Below are 23,114 nucleotides of genomic sequence, written 5' to 3' on the forward strand. Positions count from 1 at the left end.
TGGAGCAGATGAACCCCACGTGAAGCAGAAGCCAACGAGATGGAGACCAGTACAGAAGACGAATTTGTTACGTCTCCGTTTGTTAATTAACTTTCCGTAACATCATTCCGACGAAACTTTAGCGACACAAGTCCTTACTTAATAAAACTGGTTTATTCTTTCTGAATATAACTTTACCGATACACTTATTTTCAACAGTCGCTCTGTAACAAACGTTTTAACAACGAACGTTAACTTCAACAATACGTCTCTCTCTGACTGCAGTTCAATTACTCATTACCTACACACACATTATTCTGTCACGTTGTCACCCTCTTTTATATACCAGCCTACCCTATATCTAGTAAATTCTAGAGCATTCGCCAAGGTACAGGATAGTTCTAGAAAGCAGGGGCGTGACACCAGTCACGTGACCTCGCTAACGCAACACTATTCTTTTCCGATGATTGAAATATAATATATATAAAAACAGTTGTCATTCTGTTTTTCAGGGGCGTAGATGGTGGGGCCACAGGGCACGTGCCCCAGTATTTGTAAACAACAGGCTAAAAAGTTGACACAACATGTTTTGATGTTGCAACGGCATCATCAGGAGTAAATTTTAAATATTGATAATGTCATATTTATACCTTGGAAATAAAGTAGAAAAAATATCTTGAATTATTAAGTAGCCCATGTATTGAAAATTGCAAAGACAAAAGAAAACTGCTCGACATACATAGAAACACAGAAAATGCACTACTTTGGACATATTAGTAGATCTGAAGGAAGGTGGGCAGAGATGGTGATGAATAAAATCTAATAAAAAGGAGCGAGAGGCAGGCAGAAACTCACTTGTTCTATGAAGTTAGAAAATGAATTGGAGAGGCTTAATTAAATTAGAAAAGTTGATGCAAGCAGCGAGGGTTAGATAACAATGGAGAACCATACTCTTCGACTCTCAGATTGGGGACGAAATCCTGGCTGATCGATCGATTGATAATAACTATTTATTAAATAGTTGTATTTAAATGTTATGTTTAATAAACTTTTAGGTTATAAGGTTTCTATAAACCGATTTGTAAATTCATCAAGAAAAATCAATTCTAAATAATAAAGTTGAAAAATGGTAGATGGCAGTACTCAAGGTAAACAGCTGTGTAAACTGTTATTAAAATTTAAAGTTGATGTGTGTATTCGACATGTAGTTCTAGTTTAGGTTTAAATACTGTAGGGATATTAAAAGATTAAATGTTTAACTTATATTTGCTAATTTATGAAAAAACATAAAATTCATATATAAACTTTTAACTTGTGTGAAAAGTTATGGAAGTGTTGCTAAGTGACGATTATTTTATTCTTGTTGATGGAGAGCACACATTATGGTGCAGTAGAATTGACGGAAAACTTACTCCAAAATCGAGGCAAGGTAAATATTGCATAAGATAAATGACAACTTGTAAGCCTAAGGAGTCGTTTTTTGTATATTTTATTATATTTTGTAATATACTGTGAAAGAAACTTCAATACAATTATAATATAAGAAGTAATGAATTACAAATTATATAGGACTTTCTAATATGTTTTATTTTTAATTAAAGTTTAACGATTATAGATGGTATATGTTTTTTCTTTATAAGGAACCAATTTATAAAACTTGTATCGATTATTTAACATTTTAAGTCTTCCAAGTTCTATCCATGTAAAACTTTTTACTCTTAAAACTCAAATGAGTAAAGAAATGCCAAAACATAATATTAATAGATTAAACCATGGGCAGCATTATAATTTGCAAAAGTAGGTTGCATGTGTAATACTAGTTTTATCATTAATTTCCGTTGCTTCTGTGCATAAGTTAAGAGTGGCATTTTATCCCTCTTCAAAGTTTCATATTAAATCAATTTTATTTCATTTCATCAAGTTAGGTCTCCTTCCTCCCGATATAACATAACATAATGTTTTAGGACAACAAGAGCCCTATTGGTCCATCTCGCCGGTCCTATCCTCTAAAGTAAACAAAAACTATTATATAATAAATTAAAAAGAAATCTTAAAGCCAGTCCTTATCATTCATATAGTCATCAAGTTTTCTTTTAAGCTCATTTAAATTTACTGCCTCCACAACACCTGAAGGCAACCCATTTCAAAAACCAACCACCCTGTTAGAAAAATACAACTTTCTTAGCTGAAGATGACTCCTACCTACCAAAAGTTATATTTGTGTCCCCTAGTCTTACTATTTTCACTGTTTAGTAGGAAAAAAGATGATGCATCAGCACTATCAGTTCCGATTACAATCTTAAACACCTCAATCAGATCCTCTCTAACTCTTCTTTTTTCAAGAGAAAACAATTTGAGAGATCTCAACCTCTCCTTGTATGACAACCCTCCATTCCAGGCACCATTCTGGTAACTCTACCCTGAACCCTTTCCAATAATTCAATGTATGTCTTAAGGTAAGGACCTCAAGACTAAACACAATACTCCAAATGTGGTCTAAACAGTGACCTACACAATAAAATTATAACATTTTTAGACTTGTATTCAATATTTCTGTAAAACCATTGTCAATTCTAAAAAAAAAAAAGACTACCTAACCTTATATTTGGGCTAATGGCCCATCTATTTGTTCAACCTTCTGCTAGCTATTACTATAATCTTAATTACACATATTGTCCGGAACTTCTTTTTCTATAACCATCCATGATCTTTCAAAATAAAATACTCATTCAATCCATACTTAAACTTCATTGGTTGAATCCAGGATTTAAATTAAGCTTTGAAAGCTATCAAAAGTATTGAAATGGAGAAAACTGAGAATTATAGCAAACAGAATAATTTTTGTGGATGATGTAGAAAATCAACAAGAATTTGTAGGTTATTTAAACTGTTCAATGACTACAAATAAATTAGTGCTGTGGATGATGCTAATAGTAAAGCTTACATAATTTTTGGGTGTATTTCTGGTAATGAATGGAATTTGTTAATCGACTAATCGTAGGGCTGGTTAATTTATTACATTCAACTCATTGATTATTTTTGTGAGAAAATACTAGCAATTCGAAACATTCATTTCGATTAGTTTATTATCATATGTGACACACAAGCCAATGTAACTGATGCTCATTGTATGGTTCGCATGCACCCTGGAATTCCTGGAAAATCCTGAAAAAAATTGTGATCCTGGAAAAGTGCTGGTATTTGTATAGATGTGTAACAAAGAATATATGTTTTTTCTTCACAGCTATAAAATATAAATAGTACACTAGTTCAAAATTCATTTGTAATATTGCCAGTAGGCCTGCTATACACAAAAAGGGTTTTTAGATATTCCCTGGTCCTCTGGTTGCATGAGCCCAGTTGAACTCAACTAACGGTGCACATGTTGATCTTTCATGTACATCCTTGGACCTTAATCAAATGCTTGAGTAAACACTTAAAATTCTGATGTCAATTGTGTTTTTAATAATTTATGGGTAGATAAGCCATAATATGCCAATTGGCTGGAACCTGACAAAGACTCGAAGTCGAATGTATTTTGTAAGATGTGCAAGAAATCCTTTGATGTGTCAAATATGAGAGAGCCGGCAGGCCGAAGTTATGCAAAAGGAAACAAACCCATGGAAATGTTGAAGAGGAAACTGTGTGGTGGCTTGACATGTACAATAAAACAGTTCTATTTGAAACAGAAAACAAGACTGGACCTAAAAGTAAGCATAGTTTCATGAAGGTTAATTTAATTTGTGATTTTGGTGATTTAAGCAAAAACTCCTGATTAATAAAATTAATGAATAAATAAAGAAATATTATAAACAAATAAATTGTTTATCAAATCCATTGTATATATTTTGTTTATCCAAAATAGCTAAGTAACTATCAGTATAAGTACATAGACCTATTTTTATTATTTTTACTATCTAGTTTATGACAATTAATTTTATGAACAAATTAAAACAACATAAAAATAAATGCATATTTATTTTAATCATGAATAGTATTGTGCTATGCATAATTTGAATGTTTTTTTTTTATAGAGCCTGAATCAGAGACAGTAGGAATTGTGGAGAATGAGACTGGTAAGACATCAACAGCAACTTGAAGAATCTCAGTTTCCTCATATGTTAGAGGGAATGATGTCCCGTAAGCTGAAATATAGTGGAAACTGAAAACTGGCATATAATTCATGCAGTGGTCTACCAAACCTGTTTAAATATATGTTTCCAGTACCACTGCTCAAACCTTTGCATTGTCAGAAAGGAAGTGTTCCTACATGACACAGTTTGGATTGGCTCCCTATTTCAGAAGTTTATTAATAGAGTGAATGTCAATGAAGAAAAGTAGAAACTTTTTGTTATTATTTGATGAGTCACTAAACAGAGTCACAAACTTAGGTAATCCATTATATTGATTAGTCAGGTTAATTGCCCAGCTCTAATTCATAAGCATACTGATTACTAGTCAAACGAGATAATTATTAATAATTTCTATACAAATTTAGATTTCCAGAGTGAAAAACTGGAACATTTTCATAGGGAATGACACTGTAACAGCTCTGACACAGTTAAAACTATAGTAAAACGTATCATTTTCTAAATAATCTAATTTTTAGATACATTTGACAGTTGTCTAATTATTTGACAAATATTTCACATGACCATGCCATAAGCGTGGCTACATTGGTTCATTGACACAAATCCTAGCTACCAGAATCAAGGAGCATGTACAAAACAGCCCTTCCAACAACTCTGGAATTTACAACCATCTAAATAAAGACTGTAGCAAAAAAAACAAACTTCAAACACTTTAAAATAATAGACTCAGCAGAAGATGAATGGATGTTAAAGAAAAAAAAGAAGCTCCCTTAATTAAAAAAACTTGACAACAATGCTGCATCCCAAACTATGATTAACTTATCATGCCTGAAATGGTCAAAGAATGAAAACTTTGAAACCTTTGCATAAAGAGTTATTTTGCAAAAAATAAAAAAATGTGCTTAAGTTGTCTTGAATGTATTAAAAAAAAAGACATGTTGCTTCTTAATTTTCTTTTTCACAACAGGGCAAGTTTTAAATCTCAATTCCTGCAGCTGCCCTATGACAGGTTAGGTAAAGAACAAGTAATCTGTCTTTGTTGACTAAAATTTAAAGGAACCATTTAGGTCAGAGAAGCCAGGACAATTTAATACTTTTATTTTTTGTGGTTGGGACAAAAAATAAGGCTAAAAGTGGGATTATCCCAGGAACTGTTTACTCTTGATGAAGGCATAAAGTCAATATTATTGAGCAAATAAAATATCTTGTAAGATTCTATGGTGTTCATGATTATTTTGTTTATTTGAGATTGTCCCAGTTTTACTTAGATGTCTGGTTACTCGATGCAAGCCAATTGTTAGACTTCAATACAGCTTTGGTCTCCATTTCTAAGAAAGATTTTTGACTTATTGGAAAGGGTTCAGAGGAGGGCTGCTAGGATAACATAACATATAATTTAAAGACAAGGGACCTGTTGGCCCATCTAAGCTTTCCTATCCATTAAGCTTTAAAAAACCCATAGCCAGCCTACATAGTTCAAATGTTTACCAACCCTTACCTTAAATTTATTGCATCCACTACATATGCAGGCAAGCAATTCCAAAGGCTAACTACCCTGTTAGAAAAATAAAACTGTCATCACTGAAAATAACTCCTACCATACCTAGTCATACCATTTTGACCATTAAGTACAATAAAAGACAATGCACAGACACTACTAATTCCCTTAACAATCCTAAAATATCTCATTCAGATTCCTCTAATTCAGAGATTCCAACCTGTCCTTGGTCTCTTGGTTGGTTTGTTGCTGGGATCTTTTGGAGAGAGATGCATTGCTTGAGGGAGCTCAACTTCCTTCTTCTTCCCTTAGAGGTCTCAGACAAGCTCCTTTTCTCAGGCATTCGATTTTTGCAGGTATTCCAGATTCCATGGAAACTTGGGTGGATGTGGCCCATCTCCACTTCTCTTTTGACACTGGCCTCTTGCCTTTCCCAGTCTTCTACCAGACAGTTTCCCACATCTTCCATTCAGGTTTCCATGTTGCCAACTGCACCAGAGATTACCCAGAGTGTTCTGGTCCAGTGGGAGCTTTACTATATTATATTGTTACCATATGGCAATCTTTCATTACAGTACCATGGGTTCTTTGGGTTTTATCAGAGGGACTTGTCATCCAATTCCTTTCCCCACCTCTATTGTCCCTGTTACCTTCCCCATGACTTTGGATCTTGCCACCAGCTTGGATCTGTCCGAGGTGGTACAAGATATTCTGTCTCCACAGGCCATTGCACCTGTTAATCATCTTTCTCCAGGCTTTTATTCCACTAATAGAAAAGCCCTCTCCTACCTCCACCAGATGGCTTTGTTTTGGATTGTAGTTGACTTGCTGGTGGTAGGATTCTCTTTCCTAGCCCACATGGATGTTATACCCAGTAGCTAGGTTTTGGATTGTAGTTGGCTTACCGAAAGTATGATCCTCATCCTACCCCCATGTCGATGTCAGTTCCCAGCAGCATGGGTTTTGGATGTAGTTGACTTGCCATGTATGTTCTGTTGCATCCTAGTCACTCTACACCTAGGGGCACATCCTTTCATTTTACCAACTTTTACATTTTCTGGGATTGAGTTTCATAAATATTGCATGGTTTGGATCACTTTTTGGCCATAGTTCTCTCCTAATTCGATGTGTTCCTCTGTTTTCTGCCCATATATGCGACATTGTTCTACAATGGGCGAAGAGAATACCTTGTTCAGAAGTGGTGTGGTTGCCGTCCCATCAGATATTAGAATCTGCCTCATCTTAGGGAGTGATCTTCAAGTGCTTTTGAAAGATGCTTCTTTCTTTCCCTCACACTGGCCCCTCCATCTATTCAATGTGGAATTCTAGCTATTTATATGAGAAGAGGTAATGTACTGTATTGGAAGTTATAATTTTCCTTCACTGAAAGTGTATATCTGATAGGTACTTCCCACCATTCCTCCCCACTGAAAACTGGTGCTTCATCTTCTGCCAAAATTTGAAGTGATAATTTGGTAGAATTGAATAAAGGGAGCCACATGCATCATGAGAGTATGTCACACTCTTATTGATAGAAGGTTGATGCATGATGATTTGTATGAGAGATGCATTGGAATCAGTCAATTCCAGTTGAGGGGAGATAGAAGGCTTGTGGCATGCCTAAAGTTTTTTGCATATAGAGGGCATAATCGAAAGAAAATAGCTATTTATGTGAGAAGAGGTAAATACCTATCGGAAATACATTTTCAGTGGAAAATTATAACTTCTAGTTGAGTACTATTTTTTTTCATCATTGTTACCTATGTGCCTTTTCATTCTAATTTTCGTCAGTGTAGGACTTAATTACATGTCCTTTGTCGTGTCGGTTAATTCAGAGAAATTGTAAGTTAGATATTGATTATTAATGTGTTTACTGGATAATTTCGTCAGTTTGCATGTTCATTATTATTACATACTTTTTGGACTACGTAAATTTAGATAGTTTGGCCATATAATATGTATAAGTACTTTGTTAACTAGGTATGTTTAATTAATTTGTACATTACATATCATTACTACTAGTACTATAAACTTCAATGTTCTATCTGAATAACTTTTTCATAATTGTTAACTATGTGTCTTATCATCCTAATTTTTATCAGTGGAGGACTTAAATTGTTTTTGCTTTGTTAAATCTCTGATGTGTTTGATTCCTTCCCATTTGTAGGGCTGAGATTTGCTTTAGCTCCTTTTCCTACCTTCGAGATACTAGAAATCTCATTTTCTCCTCATAATCAACATTTTGGAGTTCTTTCCCACAGTGCCCATTTTATCTATTGTTATTTATTGCCCTAAGTCATGTTTTTCAGCTGAGGGAGGGCCTTACTGTTCGGATGAACCTCGTCTCTTTATGTGTTTTGTTGGGGGTACAAACTGTTGCCTGACATCTTCACTCTATGAGTCTTTGTACTCTTCTTTCTTATGAATGACTGGCTCCTACTAGCTTCTTCCCATTCACAGTCTAGAGACCACACTCCTCTGCTCCTACAGGATGCAGCATGGATGGGATTCCTTATGACAGTGGGGAAGTCCATTCATACTCACTTTCAATACCCTGTTCATTTTGGGGTGTCTTTTTTCCAACCTCAGTCGGGCCCAGCCTTTTCCTTTTCATCTTTGGGTTTGGAGCAAGTCTCTCACCCCACATTTCTTACAGCTCTAGATGTTCTATCTCTTTGGGGATGAGTTTCTTTGGAAACTCTCTTTCCCATCGTTGAACTCATGCATTCCCTTTGGTGAACATTCCTATATCAGTGGAACTTCTCCTTGGATCCCTGGCTTAGTAGTTAGACAGAGACCAGACCACGTCACTGGGGTTGGGGTTCTTACCTTGCCTACCAGGAGATATCAGTTCTTTGATCAATCAAGGAGTCTTCTCTCCATATCATCATTTTTGAGCCTTTGGTGGCTTGTCAGATTTTATACGACTCCCTTCCTCTCCTATGGGGGGGGGGGTATGGTACATTCTGACCTCTCCACACTAGTCTTTTGTACCACAGAGTCAGGGGTACAAATTACAGGTCTCTGTGCTTTCTGATCCTGGATCTCCTTTCAGGACCCACAGTCATCACATTATGGTCTTTTTCCTGGCTCCTTGCTTCTGGTGGTGGATTAATTATCTCCTCCCAACAAGATTATCATCATGGAGTGGTCCCTTCATTCACAGGTCTTTAGGTATGTGTGTTCTCAGCTGGGGACATTTCATATATGCCTTTGCTACCCACTTGAACACCAACTGCTTTTCTTTTAGTCTCTTGTTCCTCACCTGCTAACTCTGGGGGTGATCAAATTCTGTCAAGATTGGAAGGGTCTTCACAAGTATGCTTACCCTCCTATTTGGCTCCTCTCCAGAGTTCTATCCTTATTCCAAACTACTCCTTGTCTTATCCTAGTAGTGGCTTTATCCTGGCTGCTGCAAACATCATTCCTTCTGATTCAATCTTTACCTCCTATACCCTTGATCGCTGCTCCATCAACCTCAGTTGGACCTTGTTCATAAAGACATCACCAAACTCCATCTTCACACATGGCTTTTGTCAGGTCCATTGCCTCAGCCCATGGACTGACTCTTTGTGTTGCTTCTTTCTATTTCCATTCTTTCAGAGCTTCTTCAATGGCTATTTACCAATGTCATTGGTCTACCTTTTGCCTTTGGTTTATTTGACGTGGCTTGCATACTTCCCATCATTCCATTCTTCATCTTACCCAGTTCTTCACCTGGTTGTTTGGCAAAGGCTTGGCCACTTCAACCTTTTCTAGCTATTGGGTGGCCTTGTTGAACGCCTTCCATTTCTCCAAAATTTTGTAAGGTTTTGTCTTCTTCTGTTTTTTCCTCCTTTTCTGTTCCTTTCAAGTCATGCTTCCTCCATGTTTCTATGATTTGCATGATTGGGATTTTAGTGTGGTCCCTTGTACCCTTTTCTTGTCATCCCTTTGAACCTTATATGTACCATCTTTCTCTCAAGACCTATTTGCTTCTCCTCCTTGTTTGTGGATGTCGCCATTCAGATATTTATGCCATTAATGTTACCTGCATCCTCTACCATTCCTCTTGTGTCATTCTATGTCCTGACCAGTCCTTCTTCCCTAATATCTATGCTGCCCTGAAAGGTAGTTTGGTTTTCACACCCATTTCCTTACTTTCAATTTCACATCTGCACTTCCATTCTGATCCTGATTGGCTTCTTTGTCCTGTTTGCTCTTTAAAGTGTTATGTGACATGTACTGCCTCCTTTTGGGGTTCACGTTACTACTTTTTTTGTTCCCTGATCTGTCCCCTGTTTCACTTACTGATTGGGTTCATCAACTAGTTAAGTTGGTGTTTTCAGACTAATCCATGGAAGGTCCCCATCTCCATAGCATTTCTTCTCATCAAATTTGTCACATTACTTTGTCTTTAGCTACAAGACTTTGACATCCATTGAAAGAGATTGTTCAGGCAGGAATGTGGACTACTTCTAATACATTTGTCACTCATCATCTGCATGACCTGGCTGTATCTTCCTCTAATGGATATCACCTCCCTCCTGTTGCGATTCTACACACATCCATTCACATTTGACTGGGGTAAGTCTTATCACTTCCTTTCATCTGTGTTTTTTTTTCAGAAACCCGAGTTTTAAATGCTGATATTGGGATCCCACTCTGGGGTGGGTGTTGCTTGGTCAGGTATACCTTACATCAAACCTGCACTATTTACTGATTGCACTATAACTCTCATTGTAGAGATGGGGCTTTCCACAAGACTACTTTTTGGTTAATCCAGTGGTATATATATATATGTTTCTAGATGTAGATAAGTTTTACTCAATGGTGGACCATCACACATGGACTTCATGAATAAAGAAGGGGATTTCTGCAGGGATCTCTGCCAACCCTTTGAATAAATTAGGGTCAGTTTGCCTTTCAAAGTAGGGAATTCGTTGACACCCATTGCACATTCTCCGATGTGACAATCCTCCGGACTTCCTATCACATTTACTTATCCTCTTTTTTTCTTCCAGTGTAGCACTGGAGGCTTTACTACTTCACAGTTCCCAGTTGCTGGGGTGAGTTAGAAATTTCATTTACCATACATACTCATGATTATACTATTAGGGAGAACAAGGCAAAGCTGGTTTCCCTTCATCCATTTCCCCCACAATAGAAAGAAAAATAAAATAGTAGGTTGGTGCAGGTCCAGCCTATGCAGGATCCTCCTCATAATACCGGGTCGTGATAACACCACCCAGATATTAAGGTTGTGTGCAGATCTCGTCTCATTAATTCTGGTTGCAAAAGGTTCTTTCCCTGCTACTATGGTTGAGTTTGGGGGACTTCATCTACCTTGTAATGCTGACTACAGGATGTATAGTAAAAAAGTAAACATTCATGTAACAGTGTGTGATAGATAACATAATTCAGTGGAAACAAATTCACTACAATTGTAGAAAAAGAAGTACAACATTTATTATATGACAAGAAAAGCTCTGATGATACTAGCTTACCTCTTTGCAGATATTAAAATGATTCATAAAGTAAAAATTGAAGTTTTATAACAAACATTGAAAATACAGTGACACAAAAATAATTTTTAATTATAGTGTTCCGATATGGTCTTACTTCTTCTCACACAAAGCTATTTCAATCTTCTTTCTGTCCCATAGAAATTGCTAAAAATTTTAATGCTCAGTGCACAAGTTTACATACCTCACAAATTACGTGCTACTTTTGAACATGTATATAGTATGTGACCACCCTCCACCAAAAGTATTACATCACTTATATTGGCACAGCTAGCTCCCTTTAATGTTCCCACTCAATTTTCACTTTATCGTTTGGCACAGCAATGTTTAGATTTGTTTTTTCACGTGTGACTGCCGTTTACGATTGTATTTCGTTGACATTTCAGTATCTTTTTTAACAGTTTTCTTTTACTCTGTTTGTCATTCAGTTGTTTCAGTTTTTTGCATTGGTTTATTATTTCCTTCCATTTCCTTTGATCTATCCCCTGTCGCACTAACTGGTTGGGTTCGTCAACTCCATAGGCTAGCGTATTCAGGCTTATCCATGGAAGGTCGCTGTCTCCTCATTGTTTCTTCTCATCAGATTTGTCTTTGGCTGCTTGTTTTCTCTGTCTGCTGGAAGAAATCATTCAGGCCAGAATGTGGTCTACTCCTTATTCCTTCATTGTTTATTATCTACTCTATCTGGCTGAATCTTTTGCAGGTGGATATTGCCCCCCCCCCCCATGACGATTCTACACACATCCATTCACCTTTGACTTGGGTATGTCTTTTTACAACATTTCATTGATGTTTTTTTAGGGACCCTCTTTTACTGCTACTTTTATGATCACACTCTGTGGTGAGTGTTGCTTGGCCAGGTGTGCTTTTACTCAAACCTGCACTATATACCAGTAGACCTATAATGTTCACTGTAGAGATGGGGCGTTCTTCAAGACCATTAGTGGCATACCTAGTGTTATATACTTATGTGTCTACAGATATATATCTGTTTAACTCAGTGGTAGACTGTCACTCGTGGAATGTCATGAGTAAAGTAAAAGGGGATTTCTGCCCATCCCCGCTGAGCCTTTGATTACATAAATTGGGGATGGTCTACTTTTCAAAATAGGGAATTGTGGACACCCATTGCACTTACTCCAATGTGACATTCCTTTGGACTCCCCAACACATTTACTTCCCCCCTCTTTTTTCTCCAAGTAGAGCATGAGAGTCCTTACTGCTTATCAGTTTCCAATCTCTGGGGTGGTGGACCAAGAAGGCTTCCTCCTGAGTGGGAAGAAGAAATTGACCTTACAATACAACCAGATATTTTTCCACTCAGTGAGAAGAGGGCAAAGCTGGGTTCCCTCCTTCCTTTTCCCCTGGTGGATTGGTTAATAAATGGTTGGTGCAGGACCAGCCTAAACAGGATCCTCCTCATAATATGGGGTTCAAGATGACATCACCCTGTTTTCATTAATTCTGGTTGCAGGAGGTTTCCTTCCATGCTCCTATGATTGAGTTTAAGGGACTTTGTCTCCCTCATAATACCAGCAACAGGGCCTACATACTCTGTTCCTAGGTTTGAGCAAATGTTCCCCATCTTCCTCGTAATTCTGGGTACATGATGTGTCTTCTCTGTATTTATGGTTGAGTGAGTTACGATTTTTGCTCTTAATACTGGTTACAGGTATTATTGCCATGTTCTTGTGGTTGAGTTGAGATAAAGACATGACCCTGTAATGCCAAGTTTGCTTTGTTGTACTTCTTGCTCTTATGGTAGTTTGGGAGTTTGTCCAGTTTTGGCTGAATGCTGAATTCCTCTTCATAATTCTGGTTGCTTGACTTATGATACTCTGTGTACTTACGGTTGGGGTTAGTGTGTGTGTATATATCACATGGTTCACATGCCCTAGCCACAATCCTTATGTTACTCTAATTTTGTTTTTATCTGGATAATCCTCAACTTCCTAATGCTGAGGACAGGTTGTGGAACCTTGTCTGTTCAGTTGATTTTGGGTAGATACATAGCCAAGACTAGTTGTTTTTCTTCATCTTTATATTTTGGGGAACTGTCCCTGGACTGGCTGTTTCTCCTCATATGGGTATTGAGTTTGCTTTTCATAGAGTGGCTCTTTACTGATGGGAGCTGACAGTTTTCTGATCTGGTTTGTTTAATGGAGGACAATTTAAACTCATGCCGTTTTTTATGATGCATTGCACCTCTCAGAATGAATCAAGCTTGTGCACATCCTTTTTTTCCATCTGTGTCAGGTTCATTTCCTTCTTATAGGGCAAAGAGCGTACCTGTTCCAGAAGTAGTGAAGTGCCCAGTTTCATCTCTGAGCACACCAGTTATTTCTAGGTGGTTGCTTTCCACTTGGTGTCATTGTTAGACACCTACAATGGCCCCTTCACCTTTTCAATGTGGGATTCTAGCTTTGTGTAAGCAGAGAAAATATCATATCAAAAGTTAACATTTTCTTACACTGAAAATGTATTTCAGATAGATACTTCCTCTCACACACTTCCCACCTTTCCTCCCCACTACCAGTGTTATTCACTTTAGATCCTGCCAATTCTTGAAAGTGAGGATTGAGCAGGAACATCAGAGGGAGCTGTGCCAGTATAGGCGATACAATACTGTTGGTGGAGGGTGGTCATATACTATATACATGTTCAAAAGTGGCATGTAATTTGTGGAGTAGATAGATTGGTACACTGAGCATTAAAATTTTAGCAATGCTTAAGGGACAGAAAGGAGATCGAGTTAACTTTGTGTGAGAAGAGATAAGTACCTGTTAGAAATACATTTTCATTGTAAGAAAATGTTAACTTTCATACTTTTTTTCCAATTCCATCATCAGCTGGAAAAAGTTAGAAAATAATTAAACTTTGTAAGTGTTAGAAACAATATAATAACATTAATTTTTTTTTAAGTGAGTATCTTATAAAGATGAAAGTTTAAAATAACCCATTAAAATTATTCAGATGCTTATATTTTACAGTACAGTTTTGAAGAAACTGTAGAAATATACTTGCATGGTGAGAAATCAACTAAACAACTTACCATACTGGGCCATGATAAAGAGGCATATGACAATAGTCAGTCTTTTGTTTTCATCTTTAGTGCTTCCTGTGTAGCTATAACTAGTTGGAATTATACAGGAGACCTAGTCCTGTAAATAAGTTACTCAAATAATGGTGTTACACATTGTCAGTTCATGTCTAGTAAATTTTTGTGAACACGGTTAAATGAGGAAGCTGTTCAGCAACCAACATTCATTTGGGGTGAAGAAAGAATGATTAATATTAATTGCTGTAACTTTTCTTTTTATTGGAGCAGTCTTACCCTAAGTAGTTCGTGCAATCACATTTTTTTTTAATGATGAGGTTCACTTTCAATCCACTAACAGATATTTATCATATCTCTCAATATACAAATATAGCTTATAACAAAATAACATAATACTTATATTACAGATTAAACTACACATAATTGTAAATTTTTTGTGTAATACAATGTGAGATCATTTCTTATTTATATCTTTTTATTTATTTATTTATAATTTTACTTCCATTTATTTATTTTATTATATAAAATATATACTAACATATGCATGACGTAGAAAATGTGAAATATAATAATACACGTATACACACAAGTTCTCGATTAAGAATTGAGTTTCAATAAACCAGTACTAAGGATATGAAATGATAGTAAAATATTTTAATAATATTTATCCCTAGAGAGCTCCTAATTTTGCCAAGAAAACAAGATTTTTCTTTTAAATAGTATTTGACCTTTATTATGAAAAATCCTTATTAAATAATTTGCTGAAAATGAATTTGTTATATTAGCAAGTCAAAAATAAGAAGTTCAAACTTTATATTGTTGCTTGTAATTATGTATAGAATGTGTTTTTAATTAGTTGGAAATTGCAGCAACCTATTTTAGAAGTAAGAAAATTCTGAAATGGAAAAAATCAGAGCTCAGATTTTCTTAAATACATATTTTTTAAATTAAGATGTTAAAACTCAGATAATATACTAATTGGATATGTAAAGTACATATTCATGCCAAATATATTGATATACAATGACAATAAGGTTGTTTAATTAAATTTTGAATATAACCTTATAATAGATTGTGACATGTGCAAACTGAAGGATATAAAAATTGAGGTGCTATTCGTCATAGTGAGATCAGTCCCTTATGGAAGTTTTGTGGGATTGATGAACTCTAGAGGTACTAGATTCTGTTTAATGTATTAAATGTTTAAACACTATTACATTAATTTTCAAAAAACATTGAGAAAGGGCTATTACTTTCTTCTACAAGTAACCATATATATAGGAAAAATGTTAAACTATATGAAAATGTAACATCCTACTGGATATTGTGTGGAGAATGTGGGGCCCAGACAAACAATTATGCAAACATATGCTAGTAATGCTGTCATACAACTTCTGTAATGATGTGATTAATGCTAATCAAAACAGGCAATTATTATACCCAAAAGGCAATTATTTTTTCATCTTACATCACTATTTTTATATCTATAGAACTTACGTAAATATGTAGTTTTATGCTTTACATATATAATATAATTGTAATTTCATGTATTTTCTTGTCTGTCACAATCTTATATTCAATTTAGTAGTAATATCTATTTGTTAAATCTATAACTTATTAGTAATTATAGTGATGTAGAGAATTTGTTCAAAACTGGGTGGAAGCAGGATGATTTTTTACAAATGTAAGGTTAAGATGAAACATGAATCTCACTATCTGCCAGTAATTCTATGTGACAAAGGTAGGAAGTAAACAATGAAAGAACCTCTGAGTAGCCCTTAGTTTCTAAGCATTCTACTTACAAAAGTTTTTAGCCTTTAATAGATTACGCAAAATTCAAAACATCTGAACTATCGCTAATGATTAAAAGTTTAAACTATTAAACTCTAAGGTATTAACACCCTTAGTGGGAGTAAAATCAAGGATAGCCTTGAAGGACCAAATGATTTGTGCACAGGCTCTGTTAAGCTGAAATTGCTTGGTTATTTGGTTTCTTTAATTATGTCTTAACATTTTGGCGAATAATTATTTTTAATGTTTTTGAGTAATTACTATTTTCTTTTGTAATACAAGAAATTCTGATATGGTACATTACCTCCTCTCACATGTATAGGTATTTGTGTTCAGGGCTGCTTTCTATATGCAAAATTTTTCTGCATGTCACAAGCCTTGAACTCCCACATACTACATGACCAACTTGGTTCAACTCTTTCTTGCATGTAAATCATAATGCGACAACCCTCCACCAATAGGAGTGCAACACGCCCTCCTGATGCTTGAAACTTCCTCTATTCAATTCTTCCGAACTATCACTTATCATTAGGCAGTGATCGAGTGCAGATGTTTTTTGTTGTGCTCTTTGTGAAGTAATGTGTACTTGATTTATTCATTTGCAACAGTTAGTTTTTCTGCAGTAGTTTGCTGCAATAAGTTACCTTTGTTTATTGATTTTTTTCTCTCATTTTCAACATCTTTACAGTTTAAGATGAATTCCAAAGTTTGTGTTTTACAGCTTCTGATGTCATTACTGCTACTTCAAGTGCCATTACTGGCTTAAGGTCTGGGGGGGTCTCAACTGAGAATGTTTCGGTTATCATTCATCAGGAGATTGATCGTTATATGAGGCATCCTTTTTCTGCTGAGAATGTTTGGGTTCCTCTTGCACTGTCCGAACCTGTTCATGATAAAGAGGATTTTGTCAGCCTTTTCCCTCCTTCTTACTCTGCTGAGCCTTCCCATATATCTCATACAAAATCTACTAGGCCTAACTCAGCCATTTTTGGATATATTTTTTTCTAGTGTTTGAACAGGTACCAAAAATCCTAACTGAATACCCGGTAATTCGGGTAACCAGGTACCCTAAAATTTCCAACCACTATCAACATAACAGTTTCTAACATGCAGAAGACAAGACGATATGAACCATGATGTCACACATATTAAGCTTACTTGATATTTATTGTATTTATTTTTCTAGCAAATGTATATCTAAAACTGCCAATAATAAAAAGTTGTGAATGCTTGGATAGAAAAGTAAAAGAAAAGTGTAAATGATATAAGTGAAAGATGAAACTATGTTAACCCTGAAACTTTTTGCAGCCATCGTATATACTATAACATAGGCCTGCCAAGTATAGGCTACTGTATGTATTCTCACTATTCTGCATGAGGTATTGAAACAAATTCAAAGAAACATCTCTCCATTTTTAAACTTTTCTCCAATTAGTAATGAGCAATGATTTAGTGATCATGAAATGAATATCAAAGTATAAAGCTTTCAACTGTTTCTTTGATTGGATACTATTAACTTATTTATATTGGTAACTGGTATCGAAACAAAGTAATCTTTAATGGTTCACCCTGGTTGACTGTCATTACACAATACTCACGCTGTGCAGGCAACATTTGTACATGAAAATGATGCTGAGGTTGTAAGTATGTATTGAAGTTATTACATCTACAGCCTCCTGTCATTATAACACACACTGAGGGATTACAAAACTACTGAGTGCACTTTCACTATCAAAAAGTTAGCACAATCAATCTCTGGAGCTTACCTCAAATATTTCAATGACAAAACTTTGATAATTCACCATTAAGATTAGTGTGTGAATTTCTCACTTAGATTGTAGTTAAGTGAAACAACAACTCTTCAGCAAAGATATCTAATACCTTGAATTATGATGAGCAGTAGCTAGCTACAATTGAAACAAGTTAAACCAGTGATACAAAACTGTAGAAACTTTTGGAAGATCATATTGATATTGATACAATAATTTACAGTATTTAATATCACAAATTACACAGTTATCAGGCTTGAAAGTTTCCTATGGGTGATGGGCCTAATTCTGTCCTAGAACGTCATTGGTGCTGTGCTTCAGAATGGCGGTAACCACGAACCGATTACAGGTAGTGAATCATCCGATAATCACTAATTTTTTCTCAGCTGTGTTCCCTTTTCTCATTTTCACTGTTTTCTTATGACACTCTTCCTTCTTTTTTTACATGACACCCATCATTAGGGTCACTAATTTTCTCTCCTTCTCCTGACATCTGGGTTCATGTAGAGCATTTTGTTTCTCAATTGAGGGCTAGTATTAGCATGACTCATCCTTCATGGACTTCTGATCATTATTTTTTGGCTTATCAGAAAGCTAATCAGCCCTTTCTCAACTCCTAGTAGTTGGAGTTACTTTTGCCAATGTAGGGAGCTGTTCCTGACAATCCTATCTGTTTCTCCCACATCCATTTTCCCACCCTTATCATACCCTTACATCTCTCTTATAGTATTTGTCCAGCATACATCTCTTTTCTGAGGCACTTTACCAATACCCAGAGGAGTTTTAGGTGGATACATTTTCTCTCCTTACTCCTCGGTGCTACTGTCTTCTTTGGCTCTATCCCTCACATGTGGTTTCATTGCTGTTAGATTTTTGTTGAGAAGGATGCTGTCTTTTTTCACAGGTTCATCTCCCTTCCCCTAATTTTCTGGATGGCTCCTTTTATCCATTGGTTTGTTTTTGGAGATTTTCTACTCTTTGGACTCATGTTTGGACTCTGTGGGTCCACAGTTGACCCTTTAGTCTTTGGTTGCTTGTTTGTCTCATTCTGTTACCATGACTTCTCCCATCACTATTTCTTGTTCTGCGACCTCCTGTCCTTTACCACTAAGGGTTCGAAATTTTGACATGTGTTCCAGTGGCTATTTGGTAGTTTCCTGCCCAGTGGGGTCATGTTTTTCCTGATTTTGTTCCCCTGTCCAGGTGTCTTTCAATAAGATTGGGCACTTTCCTTTTTTCCTGGAGTCTCACCAGAGGTTGTTGTTGCATCCAGCTTCTCTGTAGTTCTATTCAGAGGGTGATGCTGCTTATATTTTTTAGATGTGATCTACTTCTGTGTAGTGGGACATGGAGGTTGCAATTGTGCTCAAGCCTTTGTGTGGTTCTATCCAGAGGATAATATTGCTTTGGAGTAGATCCTTCACATTTGCAGTTCAATCTTTTGATTGGGATCCATCATCCTACCATCACCTAGATGCTGGTTTCCAGTGAGAAGTTTTGGATAAGAGTTGGACCAGTCTAATACATATCCTCACACATGTTGGTTGTGTTTACTTTTCCTCACTCAAGTTGCCTCATGATCTCCACCTCCGTGCAGTGTGTTCCAGAGGATTAGGTTGCACCCAGCTTCTGTGTGGTTCTATCTGGAAGGTGAGATTGCTATATATTGCTCTAGGTGATCCACTTCCGTGTGGTGAGACCCGGAGGGTAGTGTTTTGCTCTAGCTTCTGTGCAGTCCTTTCTTGAGGATAATTTTGATTGAGGCAATGATTCTCTCTCTTGCACTCCACCTAAGGGAATTTTCACTACCTGAGGCTGATGTTGTACACTGGGATGCTTGTCTGATTGAGTTTGAGTTTGCTATGATTTTTCACATTGGCATATCTCTTTCTGCCATTATTCAGATGTAGGATTACAGGATGTATGGTTGGTTGGATATTTGTGTACATATGCCCATTTTGTTGATTGGTTTGCATAGTATATACTCATGTTTTACTTAACTTGAGATGAGGATGGTGTGTATCCTCCTCCTACTACGGGTCGGAGGTTCTGTTCCTGATACCACTTGGTTTTGGACTGGAGTTGATCTGGCCGCATATGGTCCGTCTCGCCCTAGCCATTCTACTCATTAGAACCCATCCATTTTCACTTTTCCTACATTTGTGTCTGTAGATGGTTTTTCTATAGTCTTTCTTCATCTACAGGATTGAGATTTCGGTATATTGTGGTTCACATTCCAACCCAACCCGTTTTTATTTCTGTATTTGGTTGTGTTCCTCCCATTTTCCACCTATATTTGCGACACCTCTTTCTACACTGGACACAGTGTATACTTGGTACAGAAGTGGTATGGTCTCCCACATGTGTTCTTCTCCCAATGGGGATCACACTTTAGGGGTGTTCTTCAAATGCTTTTGAAGGATACTTCTTTTTATCCCTTGCACCGATCCCTTCACCCTATTCAGTGTGGGATCCTAGCTATACATGTGAGCGGAGGTAATGTACCGTATTGGAAATAATTATTTTCCTATACCGAAAATAGATTTCCGATTGGTGCCTACATCCTCTCACACTTCCCACCCTTTCTCCCTACTGAAAACTGGTGCTTCATTTTCTGTATAATCTCAAAGTGATAGATTGGTAGAATCGAATAGAGAGGAGTCGCATGCAACAGAAGGGTGTGTTGCACTCTTATTGGTGGAAGGTTGTCATGTGATGATTTACATGCGAGATGCAGTTGAACCACTCTGATCATGGTGTATGTGGGTGTTCAAGGCTTGTGGTATGTGAAAAAATTTTTTGTGTATAGAGGGCAGCACTGAATGAAAATAGCTATTGGGAAATATATTTTAAGTATAGGAAAATAATAACTTCAGCTATTTAAAGGAAGACGTACTAAATCATGCAATGATAAATAAATTTTTCCTTTTTTTTTTTTCTTTTTATAGCATGCAATCAAGAAATGTTGAAACAGGCAGCTTGCATTGGAGTTATTTATGGAATTGTTGGGAAATTTCAAGCTTATTCTGGTAAGGTATTTTCATTATATGGAACATTTAAATATAGAAAGAAAAATTAAAATGAGACCTCCCCTTGACCCAAAAAAAGATATATTTATAAAGAAATAATTTTGTAGGTTACTTCTTCATCCAATTCAAACACAGCCTTCATAGACCCATACATCATTCCAGGAAAGTTCCAAAAAGTATTAAAACTAAATGCACAAACTGCATCACCAGACCAATCACTCCACAAAGCAACAAAAAAAATTTTGAAAAAAAAGTCTGCATCCTGGTTACCAAAGCTTAAAGTAGTTACCCCTAATATTAAAATTTGAATTTATAACTTTTCAACTCCAACACATAACCCTGTCACAACTGGTGTATACCTTTCAGGTGTCAAAAGCACACCTACATGTAGAATTTCAGAATTTTAGTAAATATACAAGTTTAATTCTTTTTCAACAATTTTTTTACTCACAAGTGTCTTAGAATTCATTTCTAGTAAAATTTAGTGTATTTCAGAAAGAAACACTTGAAAATGTTGCAAATTTAGTTTCTGCATAGCATCCAGTTTTTATCAGTTATGTATAAGTTTATACTTATATAATGATGATTTATGCCTTTATTTTCAAGTAATTTTTTGCCTTTGTCTGTGGTTTTATTAGTACAGCTCTTTGTGGCCACCCTTTTATGATGTTACAGCTTGTCTGAACAATTACTAATAAAGCTCATCTTTAAAAATATCTATAGCAAACAGATAAGAGATTTTTAATTTGTATAGACTGAGTGTAGTCTAGTGTTTAACTCACTGGACTATATAGATCCATAGGTTCATGTCTTACATCTTGTCATTGAGGCTATGGGTGCATTTTAAGAGTGATGGTCAAGTCTTGGTTTTCGAATTAGAATTGTCCAACAGTTGGCAGTGAGTGTTGTTGTTGTCTAGATGTCTTCCCTCTAACCTATCAGTTCCAAATTAGGGACAGCTAGCACAGGGAACCTTTGTTTAGCTTTGTGCAAATGTCTGAAAGAAGTGAAACATATTATGATTATATTATGCTTCATTATAATAGTAAAGAAAGTAATTTGTGATTTGTCAACATATTAGCTACCAGGAGTCCTTTAGTGATGAATAAAGGATCTTAATGTAAAATCTTAGGACCAAACCACAAACTTGGATGCTTTTCTGTTGTTTCTTTTGATATTCTGTTCATTTCTGACAACATTTTTGCATTAAATTATACCTGAAAAATATAGGAATTTTCTTCTATGACAAAATATCAAGTAAGTTTTTAGTTAGGGATAGTGAGTATGGTAATCAGTTGGAAATGGTTTGGATGATACTGTATTTTTACATAAATAACCAACCCCTCGGTATAACCTGCACCTGAGGAAAAAAGTGTTGTAAGAAACTTTTAGGCACATATTAGCTGCACTTATGTATACTATGCAAGCCAGCAACACAGACAATATTTGGAAGACAAGAAAAATTAAAGAATTATTTTACATTACGGTAACACAATAAAACCTTCACTAAACAGAGATTGTGAATTAGAGGTGAGTAACCTGTGGCTACCATTGGTTGAATCTTCAGAAAGTCTTTTCACCAATTAGAAACAGAAATAAAACATCCAATCAGAGTACATCTTCCACAGTTTACCAGGATACTATAAAGACTGACAAAACCATACTCACACTGATCTGAAGAGGAAAGGCAGAAGACTTTCTAAACATCATCCTCTATACTTGTGTTTCTACAACAGGCAGTTGCCATCCATTCAACTAATTAATCGTGTTGGCTCCTGAATTTTATATTGTTTTAAGAATTAATCCAGATTATTATAAATTGCTATAAAAATTACTGCTGTACAATGTCTGCTGTCAATATGAGGAAGAGAAAATGTAAAAGTTAAATGGCCGAATTTATGGAAAACAAAGTGTCTTTAAATTTGATTTAAATAAAACATTGCCAAGTTGTGGACATACATTCATATATTTTCATTTGAAAGATGTAATTTTATTTTCTTCTGTAGCTATACGGGGAAAACTATACTTATTTGGTTGGGAAGGAACTTATTGTTTACTATAGTAATTTAATTATTTCATATCAGATTAGATGTATGCATATAACATCTGCAAAAGGACTCATGAAATATATTACAATTGAACTTACTAAAAAAGCTTTCATCTTGTTGATAATTGAACTCAATTCCTTGTGGTTATGTCACATGCTGAAGCTAATCACATGTTACAGGTTATGGTGATGCTATTGGACACACTGAAAGTGAAACCTACTTATCCTGGAATACATGAGAAAGTTGCAATTGTAATCTATTAAATGATGATAAATACAATCAAAGTATTCATATTTATACTTTTCCTTTGACCAGAGAATAACTGGGGTTGTAAATAAACGTACTTA

At 35.8% G+C, this 23,114-nt stretch overlaps 1 protein-coding gene across 1 annotated transcript in view; it reads left to right on the forward strand.

Moving 5' to 3' along the window:
- The first annotated feature begins 1,176 nt into the window (after positions 1 to 1,176).
- The window catches only part of LOC106464002 (phosphatidylinositide phosphatase SAC2-like), a 120,228-nt gene continuing 98,290 nt past the window's right edge, over positions 1,177 to 23,114 (forward strand). Inside the window, exons 1-2 of the mRNA XM_022391658.1 lie at positions 1,177 to 1,408; positions 20,639 to 20,719. Of these exons, the coding sequence (XP_022247366.1) occupies positions 1,306 to 1,408; positions 20,639 to 20,719 (184 nt within the window). The 5' untranslated portion in view covers positions 1,177 to 1,305. The remainder of the gene's footprint in view (positions 1,409 to 20,638; positions 20,720 to 23,114) is intronic.

This window comes from Limulus polyphemus, unplaced genomic scaffold (assembly GCF_000517525.1).
Source record: "Limulus polyphemus unplaced genomic scaffold, Limulus_polyphemus-2.1.2 Scaffold1538, whole genome shotgun sequence".
Lineage (NCBI taxonomy): Eukaryota > Metazoa > Arthropoda > Merostomata > Xiphosura > Limulidae > Limulus > Limulus polyphemus.